Genomic DNA, 27,553 nt, shown 5'->3' with positions numbered 1-27,553 from the left:
TTTTTGAAGGGTAAAGAAAATCCCTTTACTCCCTTCTGGGCTCCTCCTATATATGACATCTGATGCCTTTGTCCCATATGCCAGGTAACCAGCTTAGCTGTAAGTGTTGAGGAGCATAACTACCAGACAGGCTTTGTGTTTTTACATGAAAAAAAGTATCACTAATTACAAAGTATGTTTGCAAAACTCTGGATAGTCAGTTACCATGCAAGCTCTCTGCTCAACTAGGAGTAACTCACCTGGCAATACTTTTCAGGGAATGCAGACTGGCAACCAAAAATTTTGATCAGAACACAGCATTCCTGGCCTACAGTGCCATGGCAGCAGGTACAGCAAACTGGGTTAGAAATTTTTCTTACACTTGCGAAAGTCAGAGGAGTAGAGAAGAGGGTCAGACTCCTGAATTCTCTAGACTAACCCAGAGACATTGTTCTGTAATTCAATGAAATTTGAATTGAATGTGTAATTTTAGTTCAATGAAAAGTAGCAATTTCAACAACAACAACAAAAAAACGCAAACCCACAATGAAAAACCATTTATTTCATCTCTATTGTCTCCATGCAGAGCAGACCAATACAGATGAAGTGGGAAAATGCATAAGAGTAGCTGAAAAAATAGAGCTTAGAAAATACTAGTCTCTCTGCATTTCCAAAAGTGACAAATGTGGTGGAGTGATGCTCCATTTCCTCCCAATGCTCTGCATCCTCAGCCCCAGGGCTGACATTGCATGTAGTGGAAAGCCAGCCCCTCCTGTAAGCCCTGTGGATACCTTCTACAGGGTATCTTCCCAAGAACCGCAGACTCTCTGCGCCTGTGGTATCAGCCAAGAAAAACAACTGAGAAATTCTTTCTTCAGTGTCATCCACTTCACATTCCTGAACGCTGAGCACAAAATCCCGACTGTAGTTTAGTCTTGGCAAGAGTCAGTGCTGATGCAACAACACCAACTCATGGGCACTCACCTGGCAATGCTTCAACTTAAATACCAGCCTCATTTTGAGAAAGACATCTTGGGAAACGGCAGGCACCTCTTTCTCTACAAAATCATCCTCCAGAGCCCTACTACAGGGTCCAGCTAGCTTTAGTCCCCAGGGAGTGGGGGGGAACAACAAAGCCAGAACTAGGGAGGCTAATATATTCCCCCAGTCCCTGCAGGCTAATCATACTAATCTTCCAGCAAAGCGGATGCTAAGTTCAGACTTTCTGACAACTGAATGACAGAGGGAGAAGCTGACAAAGGAAAGCAACTTTGTTTTCCAAAACACTCCCCCTCCCCTAAGAAAAAAAAAAAGAAGCACTAAGCCTCCCTCACTGTGAAACTACTTACTGTGTGAGCCTGGGGCAAGGAAAGACGAAAAAAAATTAGACAGCAGTTCCTGGGCAGAGAAAGCTGCAAGCATGAGCTCTCCAACTCTCCCTGAAAAGTAGGACAGGAGCTGTCATAAGAAAAGAACTGTGTCTACAGTTCAAGAATCTCTTAGGAAAGTAAATGCCTCTGCTGCGGGCCGCATACCTGCATCACTGCTCCGACCCAAATTACCCCCTCTAGGGACAAGCCCTCTTGATAAGGCTTTGTGCAGACTGGAGAGCTGTGCTCATTTAGAAAAGCTCTTTAAAAACAAAACTGAATTGGTGCAATTCACATCGTGGCACCTGTTTTGTATCCAATGATTCTGCTAGTTCAATTAGACCAGCTTTTAAACAGATTTAAGCAAAGCGAGGATAAGCTCTGCAGAATGGATGATCTAGCAATTGCGCACGTCTCTGTGGCACTAAAACATCCCTGTGGAATGAGGGCTTGGTCAGCCCTGTCTGCTTTGCTCGTCTGGGCAAAGTGCTAGAAATGTCATTCATTTTTATTGGCATAAAATTGCCAAAAACGTTACCCCAAATATCGTACAACAGAAAACTCTTAAAGCATGCTTAATGCCACCCTTTCCTCTCCTTACTACGCACACAACTTTTCCAGACCCATTTTTTTTTTTTAATCTTTTAACCATCAGTTTCACCTTTCCCATTTCACCCTCACCTCCCCGCTGCTGTGCCCCTTGCCTTAAGGAATCCCAGTATTATTGCTTATCCATTCATCCCCAACAGACTAACTCCACCATGAGGTAAGGCGGCCAGAAATAAGCTACCATCTATAGCTTTGGTTATAGCATGCCCTTAAACATACCACGTTGAACAGAGGAAAAGCTAACATGGGGTTATATGCTGCTGACCAGGCTGTACTGAATGGTGTCCAACCACTGCCCAAACTGACCTGAGCCATGGCAGTCTAGGACTGCTGTAACGTGCCAGGCAGGGCTGACATGCTAATCCTTCCTCCTCAAGAGGGCTTGGAAACTTGTGGGCAGATGGTGGGTGAATTGGGTCTCAAGAGCAGGCTCGGCCATGTTCAGCTGATGGTTATGAGGAGAGGAAAGGTCAGAAATATCTACACGTGGCTTTCCTTTCACGTGTAGATGAGCTGATAGTCTGGCAAAAGAAGAATCATTTACTCATCATTTTTCAGATTAAAAAAACAGGCTGTGCTGACTGTTGGAGTGGTAAGGGCTGAGGCAAGTAATCTCCAAGCTGAGCCATTTAATTGTAGTGACCTATCCAAAAGTGCCCCAAGTTCTTGGCTCGATTTCAACATAAGTAAATACTAAACAGACCAAAGAAGTGAACTGCCAAGGCTAATACTACCTTTAGGAACAAGTGATGTCAATGAAACGCCAGAGATAAGTTGGAAAGGAGCCTTTCCCCTCTATCTACAATGCAGGTTTTCATAGCACCGTAACTCCTCGTGGATAGGGAGTTCTGGCTAAAGCTGTTGCTTTACTGTTGCTTTGCCATCCCTGTTCTGTCTCCAGCCCTCAGAGTGGTAGAAAAGTTCTTCATCAGCTACAGGGATCGCCTCTGTTGTGTTCACACAAGAGCTTGGGAGGTACAGTTCCATCAGAATGAACCAAATAAAACGTTGTCCATTCTCGGTGGAGCAGTTGTTCAGTTCATTTCTGCTCGCTGTATCTTTTGCTCCATAAAAAAATAGAAGCCCTGATGTGTGGGATTTTAGCAGAACAGGGATAGGAGAGCCAGGGAACGAAGTCCTGCATACCCAGACCTCTTTCTCACCTGCTTCTCACACTAGCAGCCAGATCTGCACGCACACACATAGGAAATAACATTAGTGTTCCTTATTGCTTTGTAACAGCTCAGAGTCACTGCGGTGGCTCTGGGAGGCATCATGAAGTCAGCGCAGAGGTCAGTCAGTTGTGAATGAGAGTAGCACCATGACTGTAATGCCTGTACACAGGAGCAGAACTTGCTGCAGGGAGTTCCTGGGAAAGAAACAGCAAAATTAGGAGGGGTGTAGACCAATGCCAACAGGCAGCAATGTACAGGCTCATGACTGTTTTTTTCTTTGCCCTTCCAAATCTATCACAAGGAAAACAGCAGTTGTATGACACCATTACACAGCTGAGAAGACTTGTTCCCAGCACCCCAGACAAAGATGCTGTCTATAAACTGACGTGCATTTGTTCCACTCAGCTGCAAGGCTCAACTTAAGGTTTCAAAAACAATTTAAGCTGATTCTGCTGTGCAACTACCCAACTGCATATTCCTGCCCTTTTACTCACAAGAGAACCAGCACTTCAGCAGCATGTTCAAAGATGGATTAGGAACCTCATTCAACTAATAAATAGCCACAATTTTAAAAAAAAGCTGATTAATTTTGCCAGTCTTTAATCAAGCATAAATCTAAGACGGTGGTAAAAGTGACTATATACCTGCTACCTCTGTATACTCTGCAAACAGCTGGGCCAGCACAAGAGATTATCGACCCAAAAGCAAGCTCCCAGCTGGTCATTACCGTTTTGCTACCAAATGTTCCTGCCTCCTCAGATGTAACTGTGGAGCTGGTTTTTGGTTTTTTTTTGAGCACTTCCTGATTTGTTTCAGTGAAAATGAACTGAGTGAGTGAAAGTCTCTCATTTAAACTACAGAAGTTAACCTGTCAATACAACTGAAATATGTGGGAACATTCAGGGGCAGCTCTGCCAGCAGATCTGAGAGGACCTTTACTGTGATACAACTGGATCTGGACCTGCCAGAGCCTCAGTCAGGCTCCGTGAAACTAGAATAATACAAATGGGGAAGGCTATATATATGTATACCAGAATATAAATAGCTGTGTAGAGAAGGGATGATCGACTGAGGTGGGATACAGTGAAACTATGAAATGCAGTGACAGAAAGAAACTTATTTTCTACTCGCACAGCAACACAGTGACATCTAAACAAAATTATTAAGCAAGAGGCTAAAAAATAAATAATATAAAGCATCATTTCGTGCAGTGCAGTCAAACTATGGGAGACTGCAGGAGGCCCAGAGTAATGGATAGGGTCAAAAAGAGATGAGAGAAGCATATGAAAGATATGTTCATGTGCGGTTATCAGACACAAAAGCCTGTATGGGGCCCTGGTTCAGACAGTCCCTAAGCCACTAGGTACAAGAGCTGAGAAGACAAGACTGTGGAAAGGGTCACCTTACTGGACATGTTTCTGAGCAACCTGCTCTAGCTGCTTGGGCTCCATACTGCACTAGCACAATCTTTGAGACTGACCCAGTTGAAGGTTTTCATGTTTTAAAGGGTCTTTGTGGTCCCATAAACTCAATAGCTAGCACATCAGCCTTGTTAATGGGATTTGGAAAGCTGGCATTCATGTGCCCCCAGAACAGGCATGGGGAACTGTCACAGCCCTGCTCCCAGGCAGTAAGAAGGGCTGCAGCACAACAGGAGGGAGCACTTACCAAGGGTTCTTTTCCTCCAGGAGATCAGGCACAACGTTTACCAAAGCAATATACAGAAATCCTCCAGAAGTGAAAGGGAGGATCCAGGCTACTGTTTCCCCTACACAAGCACAGAAAGCTTTCATTAGTCCTGAGACAAATCCATGGGAGAGAAGATACACACGTGAGGATCATGGACTCCTCACATTCCTACTGAAGTTCCAGGGAGCCTTACCTGCTCCTTTTGGTGACTGAGCGCATATTGCGAAGCAGGCTCCTAGAATCCCCCCGAGAGCTGTGGATAGCTGCATCTTGGCTGCACTCCAGCGGTCAAACCCAGCCCGAAGTAGGATTGCAAAGTCCCCAACCTATGAAAATCAAGAGCCGACAGTTAACGAACATTCTCAGAGGCCACCCTTAACAAGACAAGTGCTTCAGGACTGTTTTTAACTTTCCACATTTTCAATCTCCCAGAGCGCTATCAAAGGGACAAGAAAACATAACTGGACTCAGCTCTTCTCATTCCCACAATAAAGCACCCTTGAAACCCCCCACAAGATACAAAGCCCTCTCACCTCATGTGGGATTTCATGCAGGAGAATGGCCATTGTGGTTAAAAATCCAACCTACAGCAGAGGAAAGAAGGTGGTTAAGAAACGGTCCCCTAGATCTGAGAATGAGACTTGCAGGATTACATCATGGCCCCTTTCTCCAAGTTAAGGTTCTTATTAAAAGCGCAGATGAGCTAACCCTTCCCAAAATGCCAGCAGATGGGGCAAACTGAGGTCTCAGGTTTGAAGAAACTTGGAATCAGAGGGTCAAGACAGGATTACTTTTCGATATAGTCTCCATTTTCTCAGAAACTTCCAGAAAATAGGAGGGAACTCCTCATATCTTTGGTTTTTTTGCATGTTGCATCACACTTGGGAACAGACATCTCCACTTCAGTATACAGCTGGTGACAGAAACCTTACCTTTCTGCTAACCAGGAAGCTGGCTGCTACTGCCAGGCCATGTGTGAAGTTATCAATGGTGTTGGCCAGCAAATTGAGGTATCCACTAATCTGCAAAAAGAGAAAAACAGCCCCTGATAAAGAAAGAGACATACGATAAGAGGAAGCACCAGACATGGCTCTTGCATAGGTTATACAGAACCATGATCAGATGGCAAAGGTCAGGACAATCTTAAAGTATGTCAGGGCTCAAGTACAAATTAAATACTCCATTCAGTTTTAGAGTAAATTCAGCTTTAGTGTAGGCAATACTGTCTGAGATTAGGAAAGACATCTTACTGGAAGAAAGACAGAGAGAGGGCAAATAACAGAGAAGCTTCAGATACAGAGACAGACAGAAAAAAGAATAAACCAGAGTATCTGATTCAAAATTGAGCCGATACTGGGCAACACTAATTTACACAGGTGACTGGCTTCAAATATGACCCGACCTTGTTTTCTAGCCATGTATTTTAATACCTGTTAAATATCTCCTCTTCAAAAGCTGGCAAGAACAATGCAACAGAACAAATGCCGCTGAAACTGCTTTTTATAACCATATAGATCTTGAAACATTGCACTAAAAAAACTTCTGCATGTGGGTTTGCTTTCCCTTAACAAAGAATAAAGAGAAGATAGTGATGACAGTCACCAAAAAAACACCTACTAGAAGGCTGGATAGCACGTATATGCATTTGTATGCTGACAAACAGATTTCTGAACATTAAAAGTGTATGCCAGTTACCTTCTTCAGAACTACATCTCCAGGTTAAGACTTCCCTATCATGCTACTATGTTCCTGTCCAGAAAAAATTGTGTACTTGACCGACCCAAAATGATTTATGAGGGTACCACACCATATCATTTGCTCAGAGGTTGTTTTCTTTGTTTCTCATCAGATTTAACAAAAAACTACCACGTGTAGGTCCTGAGCCACTGCAGTTCACTGCAGTGTAAATTATCATCAATCCAGGAGTTAGCTGCATCGGACTGTCTCTGGACTGCAAGAACTGCGGGCATACGTTACCTGCAGATACAGGGCAGCACCCAGTGAGTGAAAAGGAGAGACCATGTAGAAAATGTAAGGCATTAACTTCTTACTTTACCATCAGGTAAGCCAAAGTTTATCTGGAAAGAACACACGCGCTAATGGGTTTCACAGGCCCTTTTCTGTCTTCTCCTCTTCCCTTTTTCTATCAAACTTTCCTTGGGGAATCTTTTCTTCCTGCCCTCTGTACGCCACAGCTCAGATAGAGCTTTCTGTCAGGTATCTCTCTCAAAAGCATTTACTTTCTGCAGGTTACTTTCCACTGCACAACCTCCAAACATCTTCACAGGCTTTAAACTTTTCACAGTGCATACATAGTTAAATATGAAAATAAGGAATTAAGCAAAGACTAAGTACCATGTTTAAGTAACAATCTAAGCAACATCTCCACAATGGATGCAGAAGTTCCCTGCATGTTTTTGCAAGAAGGAGAAACACAAAGCAATGTATGCATACAAACCCATGAACACAGCAGTTTTACTTCTCATTCTTTATTTTCAGTCAGATGTGACTGTCTAAAATTTCTCCTTTTCATGTTGGGATTTTATGTGATTGCATTTTCCCCACAGGCTAGTAATAATTATTCAATAAGTTTTATATTAAAATGATTTCCCATACCACTGTATAGGGAAAAAATAGACTTCATGATTAAAACATTATGACTTTTCTTGTCAGTGGCTTGGGCAAAAGCTGTCACTGAAAGAAGCAAAGCCTTGGAGTGTTCAGAAATAAATTGGGTTGATTTGACAGTTATGAGCCTCTGACATTTACATTCTGTGAATACCTAATAGGATGTTCTCGTTGCTCATAAAGAGCGCAGCAAGATGAAGTGTTTATGTTCATGCTTCAGAATTAATGTCACTATGCAATAAAACATACTTCTACAAATCAGCGAGGACCCCTGTGCCATGGGGAAAAAAGAAAAAGAATGAGTACGGAAAAGGTACTCTACAAAGTTCTTACTTGATGAAGGAATAAAGGCTGCAATGCAGGGCAGAACCAATCTGTGTTTGGGTGCAAAGGATGCCTCCCACTTGCAGTGTTTAAGCTAGGACAAGTTATTACAGCAGCAGCCAAAGAGTGTAAGTTCTAATATACATGGAGCAAGGATGACTGATTGCAGCTTACTAATCACTGAAGCCTTGAGGCGTGACATCTCTTTTTGTTTAAGTAGTATCTTTCCATTTTGGGGGGGAAAAAAAAAAAAAACTGTTACTGAGTGCATAGGAGAACCAAAGAAGTCTTTGCTATAGATTTCTCTTTTCTTTGTAGGCTCCTACCTTGCACACTTCCAGCGAAATTTTCTCTGCATGTTCCTTCCCCCCCCCCCCCCCCCGCAGTCCATGACAGTCACTTCTCCACCAGATAAGGCCAGTGAGACTTACCTGTTGATCTTCCAACCAGGCAGAGCTGTCAAGCAGCATGCAACATCTAAGCTCTGCCAGAGTTTTTCAACACAACATTAGTCTGCATTCCTCCTCTACTGCCACACTGATTTTTATGGATCTTGCAGACATCTGATTACCCTTCAGATTTCTACCCTCTCTGAAACTCTAGTAAAATTAATTATGGGTTCAAAAGTTATTGAAAAATGAAGGGCAGAACAGATGGACAGGCAGATGGAATGACTGCTTACGTTGTTTCCTAAGGAAACAAGGTAGAAATATCTTGATAATTTTGGTAATCTCCCCCCTACAAGAAAGACTATTAAAATCTTCAGATTAAATGCCCAGAAGGTAGAAAGTTAAAATTATATACATTAACTCCTGAGTTTCTATTTCATGTGTATTCCTAAGAGTCTGCAAGACTAAATAGACATGTTTGGATTTTAAAGCTAGAAGAGGTCTCCATGATCAGCTAAGACCTTCTATATAACACAACTGAAATAGAAACTTCCAGTTTCTGCATAAAGCCCGTTGTTTCTTAAGCTGTAGTGTACTTTGTAGAAAAAAGCTTAAATCACAGCTTAAAGCCCACAAGTGACAAAGAATCTACTATGTCTCTAGGTAAGTCGTCCCACTGGCAAGATACCCTCCATCACAGAGTTGTCTTCTATTTCTAATCTGCTTCTACTTTGTACAGCTTTAGCTTTTCACATATAGTAATGCCTCTTGCATGGGTATTCATATGCCTTAAAGTCACCCCTGATTCATCACATCTATAGAGCTAAAAGCTGAAGAAAAACACTTAAGAAAAACCATGTACTGCAAACCTGAAGTAATTATTTCAGCTCTTTTCTGATCACTTTGCAATTTATTGATACTATTTTGGCTATCATGAATACTACAGAAAAAGCCAAGTAAAGAGTCAGGTCTACTGCTATATGGAAAGGAACACTTGCTTTGCGTCTTACATACTCTTTCCTACTCACTTGGTCATCCTCCTGACTATAGCATCATAACGGAAGAGTGTATTCAACCAATTTCCTACTATGATTCTCACATCTTTTTCCAAGGCACTGACTTCCTGGAATCTCTCCCTGTCTTACAAGTGTCATCTGTATTCTTTCTTAATCTATTACTTGATATTTGCTTCTATCAAAACATGTTAAAAATTCATCTCTTTTGATCAAATTACTCCGTTTAGCAAATGTCAGCGACCTCATGCAGTCACAATATGACATTTAAGTAACATAGTATCTGCAAATGTAAAGATGTACTTTTTTTTAAACAATCAATTACAAAAATCATAAACCAGTAATGAACAGATCTGAGGGGGGCTGCATTAATCCAGTCCCTGTTTATAACATAGAATAACAGATTTTTTATATTTGTAAGGTTGCTTTCATGCAGTACCAGTTTTATTAGAATTTGGGAGAAAGCTGTCAGTATCATTACCAAACAATCTTATGACTGAACAAAGGCAGGGAAAAATGTCTAGTTGACAAAATTTATCTTCCATAATACCATATCACTTAGCAATAATTACATGATTACTTTTTACATTAGAACAAGGCACTGAGCAATTGTGTCCCTCGTCAGTGTTTCATTTCTACTTGAAATCATTGGAGGACTAACCATCCTCAAAGTCCACAGTTCCTTGTATAAACCTTTAAAAAAAAATGCACAATGTTTCATAACCCAGTAATACTGTCTTCTTCAGCGCTGTCAGCTCCAGAACCACCAATGCAGCACCTGGCACTTTGTCATAGCATTCTGTACAGATTACGTGAATGTGACAGGTATCAAAACCGCCCAGTGATCTCAACATGTCTTTCACATTGCATAGTAATAGCTACAAGGTTACAGCAAAACAACTTTAAAATAGAAAGAGTGAAGAGCCTCTGACTGACCACATGTCCAGGTTTGGGCTAGTTTGCGTAACCACACTTTCTGTTCATAGTCACTCTCCTACAAATCTTTCACATTTTTAAGTGCTTTCAAACTCAAATTATAGGTCCTCCTCGGTCAAAGTGATCTTTTACTCTCTTGCATGTAATGGTCACTCAGGCAGGGTTTCCCACAGTGCAAAGATAGTAACAGAAGCAAGAGCAAAGCCAATCTAAAGGTTAGCACTGGGCAGTGGCTACAGTACTCCTTTTCTGTCCTCCACCTCCAGTCCTGTGAGCTCGCTGATTGATCTCCCTTATCCCAGGGCTACAGGTTTACATGGGAAGCTGATTTAAGATGATAAATTACGAAAGAAACCTACACGGAAAAAATAATCATCATCATCAAAAAAATGTTTGCCTGTTTAGTTCCCTGAGTAGGCTCACTGTAGGGGTCAGATTAGGTCCAGTGCAAATGAAGTGATGACAAATGCAGGTTTGGAGGCAGGAGTGGAAAGGAGGCTCTTTTGGGCAGCAGATGGCTGCTGTTCAAAAAAACCTGAATTTAAGTTTTACAGCTTCAGCTGTCAAAATACATCCAAAAGGTGCCTTAAAAGGAAGCATGCTGTTCACAATTAATACAACGTAGGCACTGGAGAAACAATAAAGTCATTACTCAAAAAGTTAAGCAAATAAAGATATATTGAGTATAAGATAAAAGGGTAAATTGAAAAGTACTGACTGAATCCTGAGACCAAAGTACAGAACACCCATCCCCAGGCTTATGCCTTCACAATAGTAATTTTGCCTCTTTTGCATAAGCTGCAGTGCAGATTTTCTCCCAATGAGTATCTTATTTCCTTCCTGCTGTGACTTTGACAGAGCAAAATTTAAGTGTAACTCACTCAAACACCGAGTCCCCCACTCAGGCACAGTTCTCTCCACAGACAACTCTTCCTCCTGACTGAAAGATCTTTGCCCAGAAAACATAGGATGTGAATCATCTAGAAAAGGGCTGCTTGTGGGTCTCTTACCTTGATTCTGTTGTCTGTTTGACACGACTGCGGAGTGGAGCCATTACACTGAGTTGAACCTGTTTCCTCTCTTTGGGATCTGCCTGATACCTTTGACAGGGGGTAGCCACTTCCATTGGGAATCTTTCCAGCTGGTGCTTTGTAATCACAGCCCTAAATTAGCAGAAAACAACTTGTCACTGCCTGTTTGTCCTCAACACAGAGCACAAATCTAGATTAGAAATCCAACCTTCAGCCTTAATAGTTTCATTCTTACAACCCAAATCAGTAGCTTTGGTACCCAAATCTACCCATGACAACGACCAGAAACAAGACAGACTTCAGAGAGTGTCACACCTTGTCACATCTGCACAAGAACAATGAATTCTCCAAGCATCAGGAGAAGGAAAACAGAAAGAAATACAGGGAATCAGAGTCAGGCCCCTTTGACATGAGCAAGGTTCCACTAGGAAGATGAGGGACTCAATCTGTCAGTCCTGCTGGCAGCTACTGCCCAGAGAAATTCAATTCCATCTGGGCTGGGGGTGAAGAGAAAAAGAGTCTTGTTCTCCCCCGTGCGTCAGGATAACTGAATCCTAAAGAGTTATTCTATAGCTGTGATTGTCAGTTTCCAAATAAACCGCTCATCTCAGACTTCAGTCTCTATATATGAGCTGAAGTTCCTTTCAATTTAGTCTCGAGTCAAAACAATAGCTAACTGCTTACCCAGTTCCTGACCTGCTCTTTTCTCTCTCAAAAGGCATGGCACAGGAAGTACTGAACAGCCTATAGGAGAAGTGCTGCGAGGAACCAGGCAGATGGGTTAGGACTAGCCACTATCCTCTGTCTTGGTGTTACCTCCTGGTTCCTGTTTTGTCAGTGTTGCTTCTTTGCTGCTGGGTGACTCTTGTCTGAACCACTGCATAGCATGCTCTGGCCAACTATAAACCCTGTCTGCCACGTTAGCAGCTCCATGGAACAAGTGCCTGGTTCAGATCACACCCAGCAGAAGTGTACAGCAAGGAATGTCTTCCAAACAATGCTGGTCTTTACCCTGACTGAGGACGCAGAAGGCGAGTGAGTCCAGATTACTCACTAGAGCATGTGTCAGCAAACTGTCATCCCTCAAAGGTTATCTGAGGTAGTCTCAACTGCAGAGCACTCCAGCTCCCAGTCCATATAGAAGGGGAGCTCTTTTTTCACACAAACCACATCAAGAACAAAACCAGCCCAGAGGCGAGAAATCTCAGCTGAAAGCACACAAAGCCTGTAGATGGAACACATTCTAGAACCATATGGCAAAGTGGCAAAAGGCTCCAAAAGGCCTTTGATAAGCTGCTCACAGCTCCAGGATCCTTTGCTGAGCCTGCCAGGTAGGGCAGATGAGGTGTTTAATACAGTGCTACGTGCCTGACTCACCATCTAAACACAACAGCACTCCCTCCCCTCTGGCTACTCACTTACCACACCAGGGCACTCCTTCTCTTCTTTCTCTAGGAAAATCTTCTCTAGAGTCAGGAAGGTCAGGAAACCAATAATCACCCAAAGACCCAGAAGCTTCTGCTGCTGAAAGCTCTGCCCTTCTCCTAAGGGACAACAGAAAAAATCTTCATGTCACTTCCAAGAACACAGTGTCTTCCCACATGGGAACCCCACCTGCCCCAGATAGTTTAATCACCAGTCCCAAGACAAAAACACAAAAGAACAGAAACACCTCCTGCAAGGAGTAGAAAGCAACTATATCTCTCAGAAAATTAAGTTAATCTGCTCGTTGTTGATCTAAGTAAAAGGTGTCCTCATCTCCAGAGGCTTAGTGTGAAAGCCCCCCACCCCTTTTACTTCAACAGTGCAATCCAGAATGTTTCTTGACAACACTGGGAACTTCCCGGTGCCCCAGAGGCATGTGAACATCACATCAATAAAAATCCTGCAGCTCTATCTACTGAGCAGCAAGACCCAACATGAAATCTGACATTAGTGGAGCTACAAACTCACCTTCCCCTTTCTGCCACACCTGGGCAAGTTATTAAGCCCAAAGCTATAAACTTTCTTTTTAATTACATCCAAGCTTGTGAGATAATCATCCTTTCAGCCTGGCTGCAGAAATGGAGGTTGCAGTGGAAGAACGGAACGATTCTGCAGTGGGGCATACATGGGTAATGGAAACCTTTATGCTTCAGGACAACGTAAGAAACAAGCAAGCTAGAGCAGGAAGAGAGTCATTAGGGAACCACTGTAGGAAGAGGGGAAAAAAGGACAGCAGGTAGTAGGTTCTGCTAACAGAACCAGAGCCATGAAAAGGAAGAGAACCACATGATCGTTAGATCTGTGGAGCATTTGAAATCCCAGGAGGTGGCTATAAGGAAGTCTGGGAAACCTACAGCATCCTTTTCACCGCTCTTTCATTTTTAGCAATGAAAGAATTTCTTAGCTTCTCAACAGGTGGGATGCAGCAGCACTTGCCTGCTCACATCAGTTTGCCAAAGCAGAAAGTTACAACTGCTGCGGTTTTCTGCAAGTCTGGCCATCCGAGGGGTGAAGGATACACACCAATACCACAAGCTGCATCCCAACAGTGTTTAGTTTGCTGACAAACACAGGTTTCTGTCACCTCTATTTGTTTCCCTCCCCACCTCCCCAGACACCACCTTAGTCAATGTCTCTATGGACAATCGTTCAAGGAGAAGTCATGGAAAAAAGATTGAGAGGAGAGCACATTTGGGCTCCAACTGATGAAGTGGAGGGATCCCAGTTAGTTCCAAGAAAAAGGCTGTAGGAGAAGCACTGTTGTGATAGGGATAGATTTACAGGCAAGATGCACGTGATAGGGCAGAAACCCCCACCTGAGACAGCAGACATGTTCATGTACCCGACCACACACAGATTCATAACTTTCCATCAGGTTAAAGAAGCATTCCCTTTCCTTAGGGAAAGGGCAAAGGAAAATCAGAGGTTTACAAGAGCCCAAAGCAAGGTAGGAAAAGTCGATAGACAAGAAACCTGTTAGAAGTTACTAAACAAAGAAATCATGCTCATCTCAGGAAGTTTCCGATCTTGAAAACTTTGGAGTATAAAGAGAAATTATTACATGTTTTTATTTTTCATATACTTTTCCCTAAGCATTTGCTTTTACACATTGTTCAAAGCAGAGTAACAGCCTGGACCAGTTTTTGGGCCAGGGCTGACACAGTCTGGCTGGTTTTGTGTTTTTGGGATGGAACAGACCCAAAAAATGTAGCAGTAGGCACAGCATGAGCTGCTTCTATGCATATAAGGCTTTCGTACCTGTTGTTGCACTGCACGTGTAGGCCCAGGCTTCGGGAAGCAGGTGCAGAAACACATTCCCCAGTAGTCCACCAATTGCAAAGCTCAACAACTGCTTCAAACGACGTGACCCAGCTAAAAAAAGAAACAAAAACCTGATTATAACTCAGCTTGAAGCCAAAACATCTCCAGCTGAGCTTTTGCACAAACAGACCTAAATTAGAAGCATCTGCAAACCAAGCTTTCAAAGGAGAGAGCATGGAAGAAATAGCTGGAGTGCAAAAAGAAGCCCTTGCACTGCAAGGCTGGGACAGCTGTGTGTGGGAGAGTCCTGGACCAAGCAGCTCCCCAGGGTGTACAATAAATGATATTCTGTACAAGTTCCTTCCAGGACTTGCATTTGTTAGAGGATTCCCCATCAAATCGACAGGTATGGCCTAAAGCACTGCAAACGTAATGCCTGCTCTAGGGGACAGTATTGCTGCGACACTGGGATGATACAAGATCCTGTTCATCACAGTCACAACCAAGGGCCTCTGTCTTCAGAAAGGCTAATGCAGGTAGCAGGCTTACCTTCTGACCGCAGAGCAGCTCCTGTCTCAAAGGGGATCACGAGCAAGGGGAAGACCCCACTCAGCCCCACCATGAACGAGCCGATGAGGGAACAGACCCAGGCATCCAGCCGCTCACTGCTGAACAGGTTTCCCCAGGACTCTGCTTCCTTCTCGCACAGAGGGCCAGAACTGGCAGCAGCATGACTCCTCGGGAGCTGTTGAGCTTCACAGGCCAGGATCAGAAACAAGGAGAACGTCCCATCAAGCAGAAGCTTTTGTTTTGTCATCGCTAAGTGGTCTCAGCCAGGCTGGCCGATCTCTGGTAAGAATAGAGGAGAACAGTTCTGAGAGCATGCTGGAGGCTCTTTCCTACCACCCAGGAGAAAAGGCCTTGGTCACGCAATCCATCCCTCAGCATCTTACTACAGGTGGGTATCCCCCTTCCCCCCATAAGGAAGCATCTGAAATTCTCCCCGATTTCAACACAGTACTAAAGGACACTGTTTATCATCAGATATGTGAAACTGTGCATGAGACACCTTGCGAACAAGTCTTCCTTCCAGAATCTCCCCTCCAGTGGGCTGGACAAGGACTCCCCAGGGCCAGGACCCACAGGTAGCCTTGTCCTTGCCCTTCAGTTTCCCAAGGCTCCAGAAAAAGATCTTGGCCAGAGACGTTACCAGGATCAGTCTTCTCTTTGCCTTTTCAGTGAGCTGCTCTAAGAGCCCTCTCTGGTACTTTTTGTCATGAAATTGGTATGTCAGAATTACAAAACCCAAGAGACACGTGGTTGTGGGAATACTGGGTAGAAAAGACAACTGAAGATACGGAGTAGCATCTAACAAATCAGGATGCAAGACAGGCAACTAAGTGGGAAAGGGAACATAACAGAGGTCCATAAAGTCATGATTGGTGTAAACAGCATAAACGGGGATAGATTATTCACCGTGTCTACAAATGTAAGTACTAACAGCCATCACGTGAAGCCAGTGAGGGTCGGCTTCAAAATGAAAACAAACATGACACCAGCTGGTAACTTGCGTGGCGGCATTTCTCCAAAAACAATGCAAAATTTTACATGAATTCAACAACAGACAGACTAGACAGTAGGAAAATAAATCTACTGATTGTTCATGGTTAGACAGCTCGTGTTAGATGCAGGAAATTCTCTTATTTTAAAGGAGCTGGAGATTGAAAGAGTAGTTGGAAAATATCTTATATACTTGCTCTATTTTTACTCCTTCCTACAAGTCTGCTGGGTTAGATGGACTCTTAGTCAAAGGCAGCACAGCTGTTACTAAGAACTCTTCAGTCGCAAGAGAACTGGAGAGAAAAAGGGCATGTTAGAAGCAGAAAATAAAGATAATTACACACTCACTGGCAAATAGGAAAGGAAAGCAAATGACACAAAGGCTGAAGTACAAATGCCTCCTTCAGTTTCCAGAAGGAGGAGTGAAACGTGGCAAGCAAAATTAATTTGAAAACAGGAGAACACAGTGGGTTAGAAAAGAATGGCATAAGGATTGTTCACAAGGCAGCTGCAGATTGAGAGGAATAACGGCATTCACCTGAAAGCATTTAAGAAACCAGTTACAGTAATCTGAAGCATCTTTGAAATTTACAGGAATATGGGAAGGCCACGGAAGGCTCAAGAAGCATCATGCCTCATCTACCTTCACAAAAAGAAAAAAATAAAAGGCAGGTGCAACTGAAGAAGTTACTGACCGGTAACTTCAATCCTCTGAAAGGTTCTTGATGAATTTAAGTGATCAGTTTGCATTTACCTATAAGATAAGAAAGTGATAAAGACAGCAAAGTATTAAATAACAGCCAAACAGAAAGGGGCCTGAAATTGTCAAGAAAAAAAATCAGGGTGTTGGAACTGATCTAAGGGCTCACTGCAGTGGAAAAGGACAACGTTGACCCTTGTCTCCCCATCCTCTCAGTCAGCCTCCCCTTCCCATGCTCAAACCCGACTCCATGAGTGAGTGGGTTCAGAACAAACCAGCAGAGACTTTTTATCCCCAGAGGCTCTTCCAGTTTCGGCCTCCGAACTAGATCACTGCTGGAGGAAGGCCCAGCTGCAGCGAGCAACCAAGGAGAACAGTAAAAAACAGGGTCCCACAGAACCTGTGAAGGAGGACACCAAGCTCCAAGCACAGTAACCACAGACATCAGGAGTATGAAGGATGCAAGAAGGAACCATTGAAGATGCTAGCTTGGCTGGCTGCAAAAGAACCACTAAAACTTTTTGTGGAAAGATAACATCTATTGGAATGTAAACTATTGACCCATACAAAACCCATCCCTTGTTTCTGGACAAAGACAAAAATCCTTTAACATCCCAAGTTTAAGCCATCTCAGGTTTTTGTGGCATCTTATTGCAGTGTTATGATCTGGCTGTGAGAACCCTAGACCTACCTACCACATACTGTCAAACCAATCTCAGCAAAGATGAGCACAAAATGCCAGACTAATGAAAAAAAAAAATCAAATGGATATGACAAAATACTAACTCCAATGTGCCAGGAGGAAAAAAAAAGGCATACACGATTACATTGATTCAGAAATAAATCTGAGCCAGCAACACAAGCCCGCCACTAAGCAGGCAAATGACATCCCAGGACATACCAACAGCTACATTGTTTTTGTGACACGGAGGTAGTGATTCCATTCTACTCCCCACAAACGAAACTTCGGCCATAAGACTGTACCCACCTCACACACTGTACTTTATAAAACAGATGTAAAAATAAGAGACGTTCCAGTGGACAGAAGCAAAAATACGAGTTTAGAAAGTACAACCTGGAAGAAAAGACTGAAGGACCTGGGTGTGTTTAGTCTAGAAAAGATAACATTGAAGGGAACAGAACAGTCTGCATACATCAGAAGTCACAAGGGGGAAAGTACTCAACTCTTCCACATTGTGGAATCAGCTCAAGTAGTAAACACAATTCAACTTGGATATGAAGAAACTAGTTTAATTAGTGCCAAAATGGTAATATACTGGAACAAGTTACCTATGATGCAGAAACAGAAAAAAAAAAAAAAAAGAGTAAGCTCTCCTTATCCAGATGCTTTTTCATTGCAACGACTAGATCCCGTCTTGAAGTCCCTCCCAGCCCTATGCCCCAGACACTTGCTCTACTGGCAGGACCCTACTGAAAGTGGCAGCTCTTCAGCTGCCCGTTACTATCAGCACAAGAGAATACAGAAGGTTGAGTAGCAGAAGCAAGGGACATTTTCACCTCACAGCACTCCAGGTACCCATTCATCTCCGCCACTGAAGTGAACAGGCACAGGGCTGATGCTTGGATTAGACCTTGAAAATGACTGAGAACAGCTTATTTGTGAGGAGTGAAGCCATTCCAGCAAAAAACATCAGGATTAATACAACTACCATATGTGTGTGAAGATGCGAGGAATACACATTTTAAAACAACTGCTCTCCTGCAGCTTGGCAATGATGGAAAGTGGCATAAACTGGCCCCGTCTGTGCCATGGTTGCCACAAAGTTAACAGCTTTTGGGAACTGCTCTGGAAAAGAAATCATAACTGATGCAACAGGTCCAATTCTTCCATCTAGTTCTCCCCACTCATAGCCCATGTCTTCCCCAAAGGACACCTGGAAGGGTCTCTGAGTGACCAAAATCCTGGATAGAGGCAGCAGCACATAAGGCAAAGGACATGTCCAGGGCTCTGAAAACAGGCTGCATATCTGGCTTCATTTCCTTTTCCCAGCAACAAAAGGGACCAGGGTCCTCCAAAAAGAGATGGTGGTGAACAATAAAGAGTCACAAGGGGTAGAAAACCAATTCCCCTAACTCAGCTGTGTGTCAGTCAACCTTCTGAGGTTGACAGATCTTTTTTCTCTTGTTAATCACACCAGGGAAAAACGGTATATTTCTTCAACCCGTGCTGGCTGACCATCATTACCTTGTAGCTCAAGAACATCCGCAAATCTCAGGCAATGAATTCCTGATGTAAATAGAACATCTATGAGGAACTCGGTGCATCATCCAGGACATACATGCACTGATTTTTGTGCTCAGCTAATTATTTAGAACACATTCCTGCATATGCTTCTTCACAATATACCATAACCACTTGCTCTAAAAAAATGCAGGTTTTATTCCTTAACCCCTTTGCTTTTCTATCGCATTGCTACATGCTCTTCATGAAATGTTAAGTTTACTTCAAGTCTCTGAAATAAAACTGGCCACTCCCGAGACAAATTTTTAAGAGGAAGGAAGGGAGCAATCAGAATGTAGTCCTAGGATAAAAAAAGCTCAAGAGAGAAAATAATACCCTGCCACTACAGTTTAAGAGGATGGAAGATGTCTTTACCTACCCCTAATTTTGGACATCAGCATCTGTTTTAGGAACCCTATAGAGAAATTTCTAAAGAAAGCAGTTGCATGTTCTCAGAGAGATCCACTACCACTATGAGGCAGAAGCATAACCACGTTTATAAGAGATGTGTTTTTTCTCAAGAAAGGTATATATTTTTAAGAACATGCATAAGAGAAAAATCACCACTGCATCATTTACTCATCGGTTTTGACAAAGACGTCCTTTGGTATCACACCTCCTGGCCATGCCAGGAGCAGAACCTGTTCACCAGTACCACCAGCAGGTCCCAGAGCAGAGCATTCAAGTCAGGTCTGCTCTGACTGGGATTCTGAACTGAAGTAACAGCTAGGTCTTCCCAGCTCAGGAAGAACAAACATGAAAATCTGCCATTTACACACTCCTTAGTGGGAAGAAGGGGGAGACTGAACGCTAACTGAGAAGAGCACATGCCCTCCTCCTGGGAGACTCCCACAGCCTCCGCTACCTCACTGAGCTGGTCTGTGGCAGGCAGTGCCTGAGAAAACAGTCAAAACTCAAAATGCCAAGGTAAAAACCTACTGGAAAACAGAAAATAAAATATTTACACGACAAAGATTCCTGCAGGGACCCACCGCCTCCCTTCCTGGACGCTTTGCCTTTTCAGACCACACAGCTTCAGCTCTGTCTCAGCACAATTGCTCGCTGCCACACAATGACATTTCAGATGTTGTCGAGAGAAGGAAAAAAAAGATCTTTATAACAACTGTTATAAACAACTGTTTTCCCTGGAAGCCAGTTGCTTGGCCTTAAGAGTTGCAAAAGAGTATTGCATGGAAAAAAAAAAAAAAAAAGTTATTTTCCAGGGAGGAAGCATTATTTTCAGCCAAAAAAATTCTCCACAAGCCGCCTCCCTCCATTAGCCCCGTGGAGAGCTCTGAATTCCTCCTGGAAGCCCTGACCCCGGCGGAGGCACAGCAGGCCTGCAGGCTCCCAGGGCACGCCGTCCTCTCTGTCACAAATCACAGCCTGCCTGCAGCGACCCCACCGCTCTGCGGGGACCCTTCCCCTCTTCCCCATTCCTCTCCTACTGAATCACTGCACGCGGAGCCTCTCATTTCTGCAGACCGGGCACATCGCAGCGCGTGCAGCCGGAGGCTCGCGGGGTTAAGCACAGCGGGGTACGGCGGGGCAGGCAGATGGGGCACCCGGCACAGCTCTGCCCTCACCTCCTCCCGCAGGCACGGCAGGCAGCTGAAGCACCGACTCCGTCCCCATCCCACCCGCCGCCGGCTCGCCGGGAGGAAAGCTGGCAGCCGGCTGGGGCTGCCCCCGGGCCCGGCTCCGCCGCAGCTCCCCGCGGGGGCCGAGCGGCGAGGCGGCCGGAGTTACTTCGCAAACTTTCCGCGCCCCGTCCCCTCAGCGGGCCCGGCGCAGCGAGGCTCACGCGAAATGGCGGCGCGGACCCCCCCGCCCGCCGCCAAACCTCCGGCCCCGCTCCAACCCCGTCCCCCCGCCGGCCCCCTCAGCGCCTCCCGCCCTTACCGTGCGCCGCCGCCGCGCCCCGTGCCGCCGCTGCCATCCAGCCGCAGCACGGCGCCCGCCTGCCCCGCCCGGCCGCCCCCAGTCCCCGCCTCCCCCGGCCGGCCACGTCGGTCCCGGCCTCCTCGGCACCAGCCGCGGACCCGGCGCCGCCGCCAGCGCCGCGCTCGCTTCCGGCCTCCGCCACCGGGGGGCCGGCGTCGGGCCCGCTTCCTGCGGGGACCCGTCTGCCGAGGAGGGGCCTGGGGGGATCTAGGGGGGCTGTGAGCCCCCTGTTGTCACGGGTAAAAGCGTGGCAGCCCTCCGTAGGACTCGCCCTCCGCAAGTTTTTGAAAAGATGAAGTAACTTTTGAAAGTACCTGCCGCTACACAGGTTTCTGTAGCAGGTGGATGTGTTACAGCCTTCCTGATGGCGCTTGGGTGACACCTGAGCTCTGACAATGTAACCCTGACTGTTAACGGTGAAGAGTATCCACGGTTCTTACTGAGGTTTGCAGAAACTTCATGTGCTCAAAAAACTAGGTCAGCAGAGAACAAAGATTTACTTTTATACAAGCTGAACTAGCTCAGAGCTATAGTTTCCAATACACTTTCCAAAATATACTAACGTACCTTTCGGTTCCATCTCTTACCATTTCCCCTGCGACACAGAACTCTTCCCACTCCAATTTCCAGAACAAACCCCGTTCCCCTAGGAGACGCCGCTGATGCTGACGTTCCTCCTGTCTGCAGTCTCACCCCGGTCTCATTACATCACTCCAATGTCACGCCGCGGAGCAGGAGTTTGGAATTCAGTCAGCCATCAGTAGCCTGCGCTGGCTGGGCTGCTCTTTCTGCAGCCATGTAATGGGAATACAATCCGACACGGACGCACTGCGAAGGCGGTTTAAGAAAAGTTTCATCTTTCTCAGTCAGAAGCAGAAAGTTTATGTTGGGAGCTGAATTCTGAAAGCAAGTTTTGCTTCCGAAGTTGTAAGTTTTATCGTTCCTGTGTTCCACGGCCGCCTTCCTATTGCCTGAATAACTGTTATCAGTCCCCAGTGGCGCAGTTCCGTGTGCTGGCAGATCGTGTCTGTGATTATCACAGTTAAAACAGGCAGGCACTTCTTCGGGTAAGCCAAGCCACGCTGAGCACCTGGGACTATCGGAATCAAGAGCGGTATCCCGGGCTCAGTGAAGTAAATGGGTTTGCTTTTGACTTCAGTGGTGCAGGATTTCACTCCAAGGCATTGAGTTTTAATTTGTACCCTACTGCAAGCCAAACAGGGAGAATTCCGGATGAAACGTGCACTCAGTACCTTATGCCATCAAGTGGCAGCTGTACCACACTGCATCAAATGGAGCTTTTTCCCAGTGGGTGGCTGAATTCTTAGCTGTAGTGAATTTTCAGCAACAGTCTGGAGATCAGTATGGCTCGGTCATAGTCCAGCAGGCTGGGTCCAAAAGTAAAGGTGTAAAAACGTAAAGATGGATTCTGTTAAAACAGCGACGAGGCAACTGGAGCAGGGCGCAGGGACCTTCTCTTGCCTCCCTTGAGCCATGGCACCTCTTCAGCCTGATTTCTCCAAAAGTGACTTTTAGGTTTCTCTGTTCTTTACTAAATGACGTTTTTAGCTGAGGAGAAAAAAAAAATCAGGTCACTTGTAATTGCAGACTAACAAAACCAGCCAACATAAATCCACTTCTCCTTCTCCTCCTTTTTGACTTGTAACTGATGTTTTTGCCTCTCTAACACCTTTATGTGGGTGTTTCCAGCATTTACCCTTGCTTAGGAGGTTTGTGGTCCCTTGTGACTTTCTTGCTGGAGTGGGGCACTGTATTGGTGGAAATAAAGCAGTTTTCCAGAAAAAAAAAAAAAAAAAAGAAAAAAGAAAGCCACTATAGTTTGTTAGGACAGAGGCATAGGGTGCACATTGTGCAGGGTCCCCAAAGGCTGGCATGTTGTGTATCCACAAAAGTGAAGAGATATCAGCAGAGCTTGATCCATATATTGGGAAATATTTTTATTTACTGAAAAAAAAACAGTTACTGATATATATTAGTGAATTAATGGACAATGCTGCAAACAATTTGATTCACAAAGTCTTAACTAAAATGCAACTGCTTGACATGTTATTGCACAACCAGAAATAAATGCTAGAATTAGTGTGTCGGGTCAAGAACAAGTTTAATTCAATCAAAAAGATTCTTTATTGGTTGGCTCACCAATCTGAAAAAAATCTCAGGATGAAAAATTGGTGGAATAAATATAAAATAAAAAATGGAAAATCAGTTATTCTCACACGTCTAGTTGGTTCTTGAGATTTCTGGAGTTTGGCGGCTCGAAATTGCTCGGGAGCAGCTCGATACCATGTTGGGAAAAGAGGAAATACTGTTAAAGCTGTAATTCTGCAGAGACACCGCATGGAGGTGCCGCCTGCCTTCAAAATGAGATGGTTGGGCCCGCACCAACTTCCTGTTTCCCTTTTAGGGTTAGAGTTAAAGCATCTTTCGGTGGGGAAAGAAGGAATTTCACCAGCATCAGGGCAGAGAAGAAGATACAAAGCGGTAGATTGTATCAGATCTCTTACAGAGCTACGGGCACAAGAAATTAAACCCGAGGGTGATAATACAAGTGGCCTTCAGAAAATCTCCTGAGGCAGCGGGGAGTCCCATGGCATCATACGGCGAACGCTTGCTAGCAACCTGGCACTGCCATTGCAATTCACTGCTCAGAGCAGGCTTTGTGCACCGTCCGGGCTTGGGAACAAGGCCGATGTGGCTGTACCACCAGTCCCCTCTGATGACAAAGAGGAGATGTTGTAAGCCTCATCCTCGAGCAGCCCCAGCCCAGGGAAGGTGCTCAGCCTCCTCCAGCGCTCTGGGGCTGTGGGAGAATTTCCTTTAGCCAGGCCCAGCCTCAGTGGGAGTAAGGCCCTGCAGGTCTCACGGAGATGTCGCAAACATCTGCTCTTGGTTAAGGAGAGGACTCTCAGGAGGTGCTGGGGGAACAGTTGTCTCTCCTAGGAAGACATTTTAGCCCCTGAACTTCCACCATAAAACTTGCTAATAAAGGGACTGGAGTGCCTTACCAAATTGACACTTCCTCACACCTAATAGCACTCTCTGCACTCTGTACCCAGGACATTTTAAACATTTTTTTCCTGTTGTTCAGTCAGAAGTTCCCTTTTGAAAAAAAGGGTGGAACCTGAATGGTGTCCTGATAGTGCAAAGGGAAGGTACCAGAGCCTCAGCAAAACCTCTGGAGAGAGCGCATAAAATATCCGATGGGAACATATGTGTAAGACTAGGTGTTAAGTGCTGAGAGATGGGGCATGGGCAAGCAGAGAGACAGGGAGAGACTGTGAATCTGGATAGGGCAGGAAGATTTTTTAAAGTTCTTCCAGTTAAGGGTGGTCAGGCACTGGAAGAGGTGGCCAGGGTTGCTGTGGTGTCTCTTGAAGATTTTCAAAGTTCAGCTGGACATGACCTTGAGCAACCTGATGTAAATGTGAAGCTAGCCCTGCTTTGCGTGGGACACTGGACTAAGAGACCTCCAGAGATCCTTTCCAACCTCATGTTTTCAACAGTCCTCTGAGTCAGAAAAAAAAAAAAACAGTATCAAGAGGTAACAAGTGATTCAAAGGGAGAGCCCTTTGAGTGTGTGGAAGGACCTGTGAGGCCCTGAGGTCCCAGCAGCAGGCATTTTTGCCTGCTATTTGGTGGGAGCCGAATGCAATAATGCTACTGCCTGGAAGTCCTGCTCTGACTCATCCCAGGACACATTTCTGCAAGGCACAGCAGAAAAGGAGAAGTGACTGCTGAGCCCTGAATGAGGGGGGAGGGGACCTGGCCCCATGGAAGCTCAGAACAGGGAATTTTAGTCTTACTCATCATATTATTTTTATGTTTGGTTTTTCAGATGTAAACCTCAGTGTTTCTGCCAGCATATTAACTCTGTGTGCACCACAAGTTTGTCCACTAGCCCGAGTGACTCCTTTAAGCCTGCTTCCACGTACAGATGCACAACTTCCAGCTGGGAGCTCCATCTGACCCACTGCAGTTTACTATTGCTTGTAAGGAACAGAGGGAGTGACAGATGAGGGCTAGTTAACCTGGGCAGACTTCAGTGTTGTGTTGGAGAAAGAAGGAAAAAGATGGGCCTGCTCTGGGTAAGATACAGCCAGAGCCAGATGAGTGAAATGTGGCAGATGTACCAAAGAGGATTTATGGAAGTTCACTGAGATTCATCCTGAAACAGTACTCTACCTAGTATTAACAAATGTAGGCGAGAAAAGGAAGGGATATCTTGCACATGGCAATGAACGGCAAATAGTGCTGGAAGTCTAGCAGAAGTTAGACTTCCAGCAGAAGACCAGTACAGGTTGTTCCTCACTAAGGCTTCAGACTTTATTAATAAGGCTGCAATATCACCCTGCCAAGCAGGGTATCAGCATGTGTGTGTTACACAGTCTTTATCTTATGTCTAGAAGTAGTTAATGCTGGGTTCTGACCAAGAGGAGGGGTTTCTTATGTTCTTCAATGTTCAGTAATGAAAATCACTGCACCCTGATTTCTGCAATGTAACACATGTTCTTCGTGAATACAGGGTACAGTCCCAACCATGGTTCCTGCCCTTCAGCTGACAGAGGAGAGGCTGGAGCCCTGTGTAGGTGTTTCAGTATCAGTGTTTCAGATATACAAATACTACATAACCAAGATTCACACTTTCATCCTCTGCATAGAGTGAGATGGACATCCCTCCCTAGTGAGGTCCATATTTTGAATTCCAGTGCCAAGATTCACACTCTCAGCTATTGCAAGTAGTGAGACCTATGCTGTCACTCACCCTGAGTGCTGCCAGCTCCAGAGTGGACAGTGTTACATACCCTTTAAATGGTGTAGCAATTGTTTGTCAGGGTTATAAGATTTGTGCTTACATTCTAAGACATGGCATGCAGAACAGGTTAAATATCAGGGGCCTATAATGAAAAGATGCATGGAGTGCAAAAGGAACCCCAAAGCAGAAATGGTGTAATTCTGGATAATACCCACCTCAAGCCAGCAGAGCCAGAATTAAATTATCCAACCTTTTAAATGCAGGAGGATCCATTATTAGTATTTACCACTCAAATTCTAAGTCCAAGTATTCTTGTCCACTCCAGTTTTCTTCCTATGAGGAGCCCACAAGTATACAGTGTTTTACAGACAGTGGTTTACAGTTTTCTTCCAGACTCTTGGTGAATTTACACAGTCTCCCTTTGGGTACAATACAAAACCTCACAGTAGGCTGGTGCAAACAGTTCTCTAAGAAGATCAAGGAGAACATCTCTTGCTATGTTTGAATTTGACATGCTGCATTATGGAATACATTCTCAAAGGCGGAAGAAAACTTTAAGATCAGGGTTTTTCCATTTCTGTTTGTCTATAGCGGCAGAGGCTGTATAAAGCTGGCAGTAAACTAGGTGCCACTGATAGCAAAGTTCATCCGAGGTACCTGAAAGTAGGTGGGGGAAGCCCTTTTTTTTTTTTTTTCTTCTCCAGCTGGCAAAGAAGCCCAGGACTGGTGCAATAGTGGGAGTGCCACAGGCAAGACTGAAATAGTAGCAGACATTATTATGGAGTAGGATTCAGAACAAGAACAGCAAAGAGAATTGTCACTGAAGCTCAGCTGGCATTCATTGTCACACAGTCATCGGAGAAGCTTGAAGTAGTGTTTAAACAGAGCAACTTATATGCAACATCCACCGTAAGCAATCCAATACAGAGCAATGTTTTCCTGGTGCTATGGGTCAGTGATGAAATGTTGCACGGAAAAGTAAATTTAGCAGAGATCTCAAGAGGAATTATTAGAATAAGGAACCAAGTAGCCTGGGGCAAGAAGGGCTATGTAGGGATGGATTCGAAGTAAGTCTTAGGAGGAGACAATGAGGAGTCAACCATGCCTCAAAGATGAGGTCTAGAAAGCTGATCTTAATGTAGTTTGCTGTGGACAGTATCAGATACAATAGTATCAGGTAGAGAAAAGATAGCTGAGGGAAGTTGTGATACAGTACTGCCAATTTTCTTTTTTTCTCACAACTTCACACACTACGTGTTTTGTATTTTATCTTTTGTTTTGTGTTCTCAGAAGCCATAACTCTTGGCGCACTGAGAGCCGCTGTGGAACCTCAGTTTCTCTTTCCTTCATAAGCTTTCTATCTTCATCTTAGGGCAGCTTGAAATATTTGAAAACATAGAACTGGCAAAACCAAAAAATCTGGATAAAGAAAGAGATCCCCATATTAATATTGCAAGGATCTAAAGATGTTTTAATGAACCACAATATTTTTATTTTCATCCTTTATGTTTGAGCTTCACAGATCTTGCACCATCAGAAGTGGGGTATGCTCTGGACAGTAAACAGCACAGCTTTTCCAGCACAAGCATTTACATACGCTGAGCAAATTCATCTGCTGGCTGGCAGAGCCAGTGGCCCCACGAAGATCACAGATTCTGAGTGTGAAAGCTTTGAAAGCTTATCAACCTCCCTCATTTCTTGCTATTGCCATTCTTCTCAGCAGTCTGGGGCTTTGCTCCCCTAATGCTGGGCTTGTCCTACACAGCTGCCCACCCCTGATAACACAGCTGAGGAGCCCAGAGGAAGTTGTACAAGATGCTTTTGTCAACACTCCTTCCCACACAGACCATCTCCTGTCTCCTTTGTTACTGTAAATTGACATCAGAGCTGCTGAATCATGATATGGGAGTCACAAAAATGTTATTTATGCTGAAGAAACAAGGC

The 27,553-nt window shown here is 44.6% G+C and overlaps 1 protein-coding gene across 4 annotated transcripts; it reads right to left on the bottom strand.

The window, feature by feature from the left end:
• Positions 1-521: 521 nt before the first annotated feature.
• Positions 522-20,947, bottom strand: SLC39A13 (solute carrier family 39 member 13). Of its 4 annotated transcripts, none has more exons than XM_066997673.1 (11): positions 20,794-20,900; positions 16,645-16,703; positions 14,939-15,238; positions 14,387-14,500; positions 12,566-12,687; positions 11,123-11,275; positions 5,755-5,844; positions 5,356-5,406; positions 5,016-5,148; positions 4,802-4,901; positions 522-3,327 (listed from the first exon to the last, which is right to left on the bottom strand). In XM_066997673.1, the coding sequence occupies exons 3-11, from the start codon at positions 15,204-15,206 to the stop codon at positions 3,252-3,254; spliced, it is 1,107 nt and encodes a 368-aa protein (XP_066853774.1). In that variant the 5' UTR covers positions 15,207-15,238; positions 16,645-16,703; positions 20,794-20,900; the 3' UTR covers positions 522-3,251. The 4 variants fall into 4 exon arrangements, with proteins under 4 accessions (XP_066853774.1, XP_047924863.1, XP_066853775.1 ...); XM_048068906.2 differs by lacking the exon at positions 20,794-20,900 and adding an exon at positions 20,478-20,700; XM_066997674.1 differs by lacking the exon at positions 16,645-16,703 and having other exon boundaries at positions 20,794-20,947.
• Positions 20,948-27,553: the final 6,606 nt, after the last annotated feature.

This window comes from Anser cygnoides, chromosome 5 (assembly GCF_040182565.1).
Source record: "Anser cygnoides isolate HZ-2024a breed goose chromosome 5, Taihu_goose_T2T_genome, whole genome shotgun sequence".
Taxonomy (NCBI): Eukaryota; Metazoa; Chordata; class Aves; order Anseriformes; family Anatidae; genus Anser; species Anser cygnoides.
Note: the sequence above shows the minus strand (reverse complement) of the source record. Positions and strands in the feature narration are given on the sequence as shown.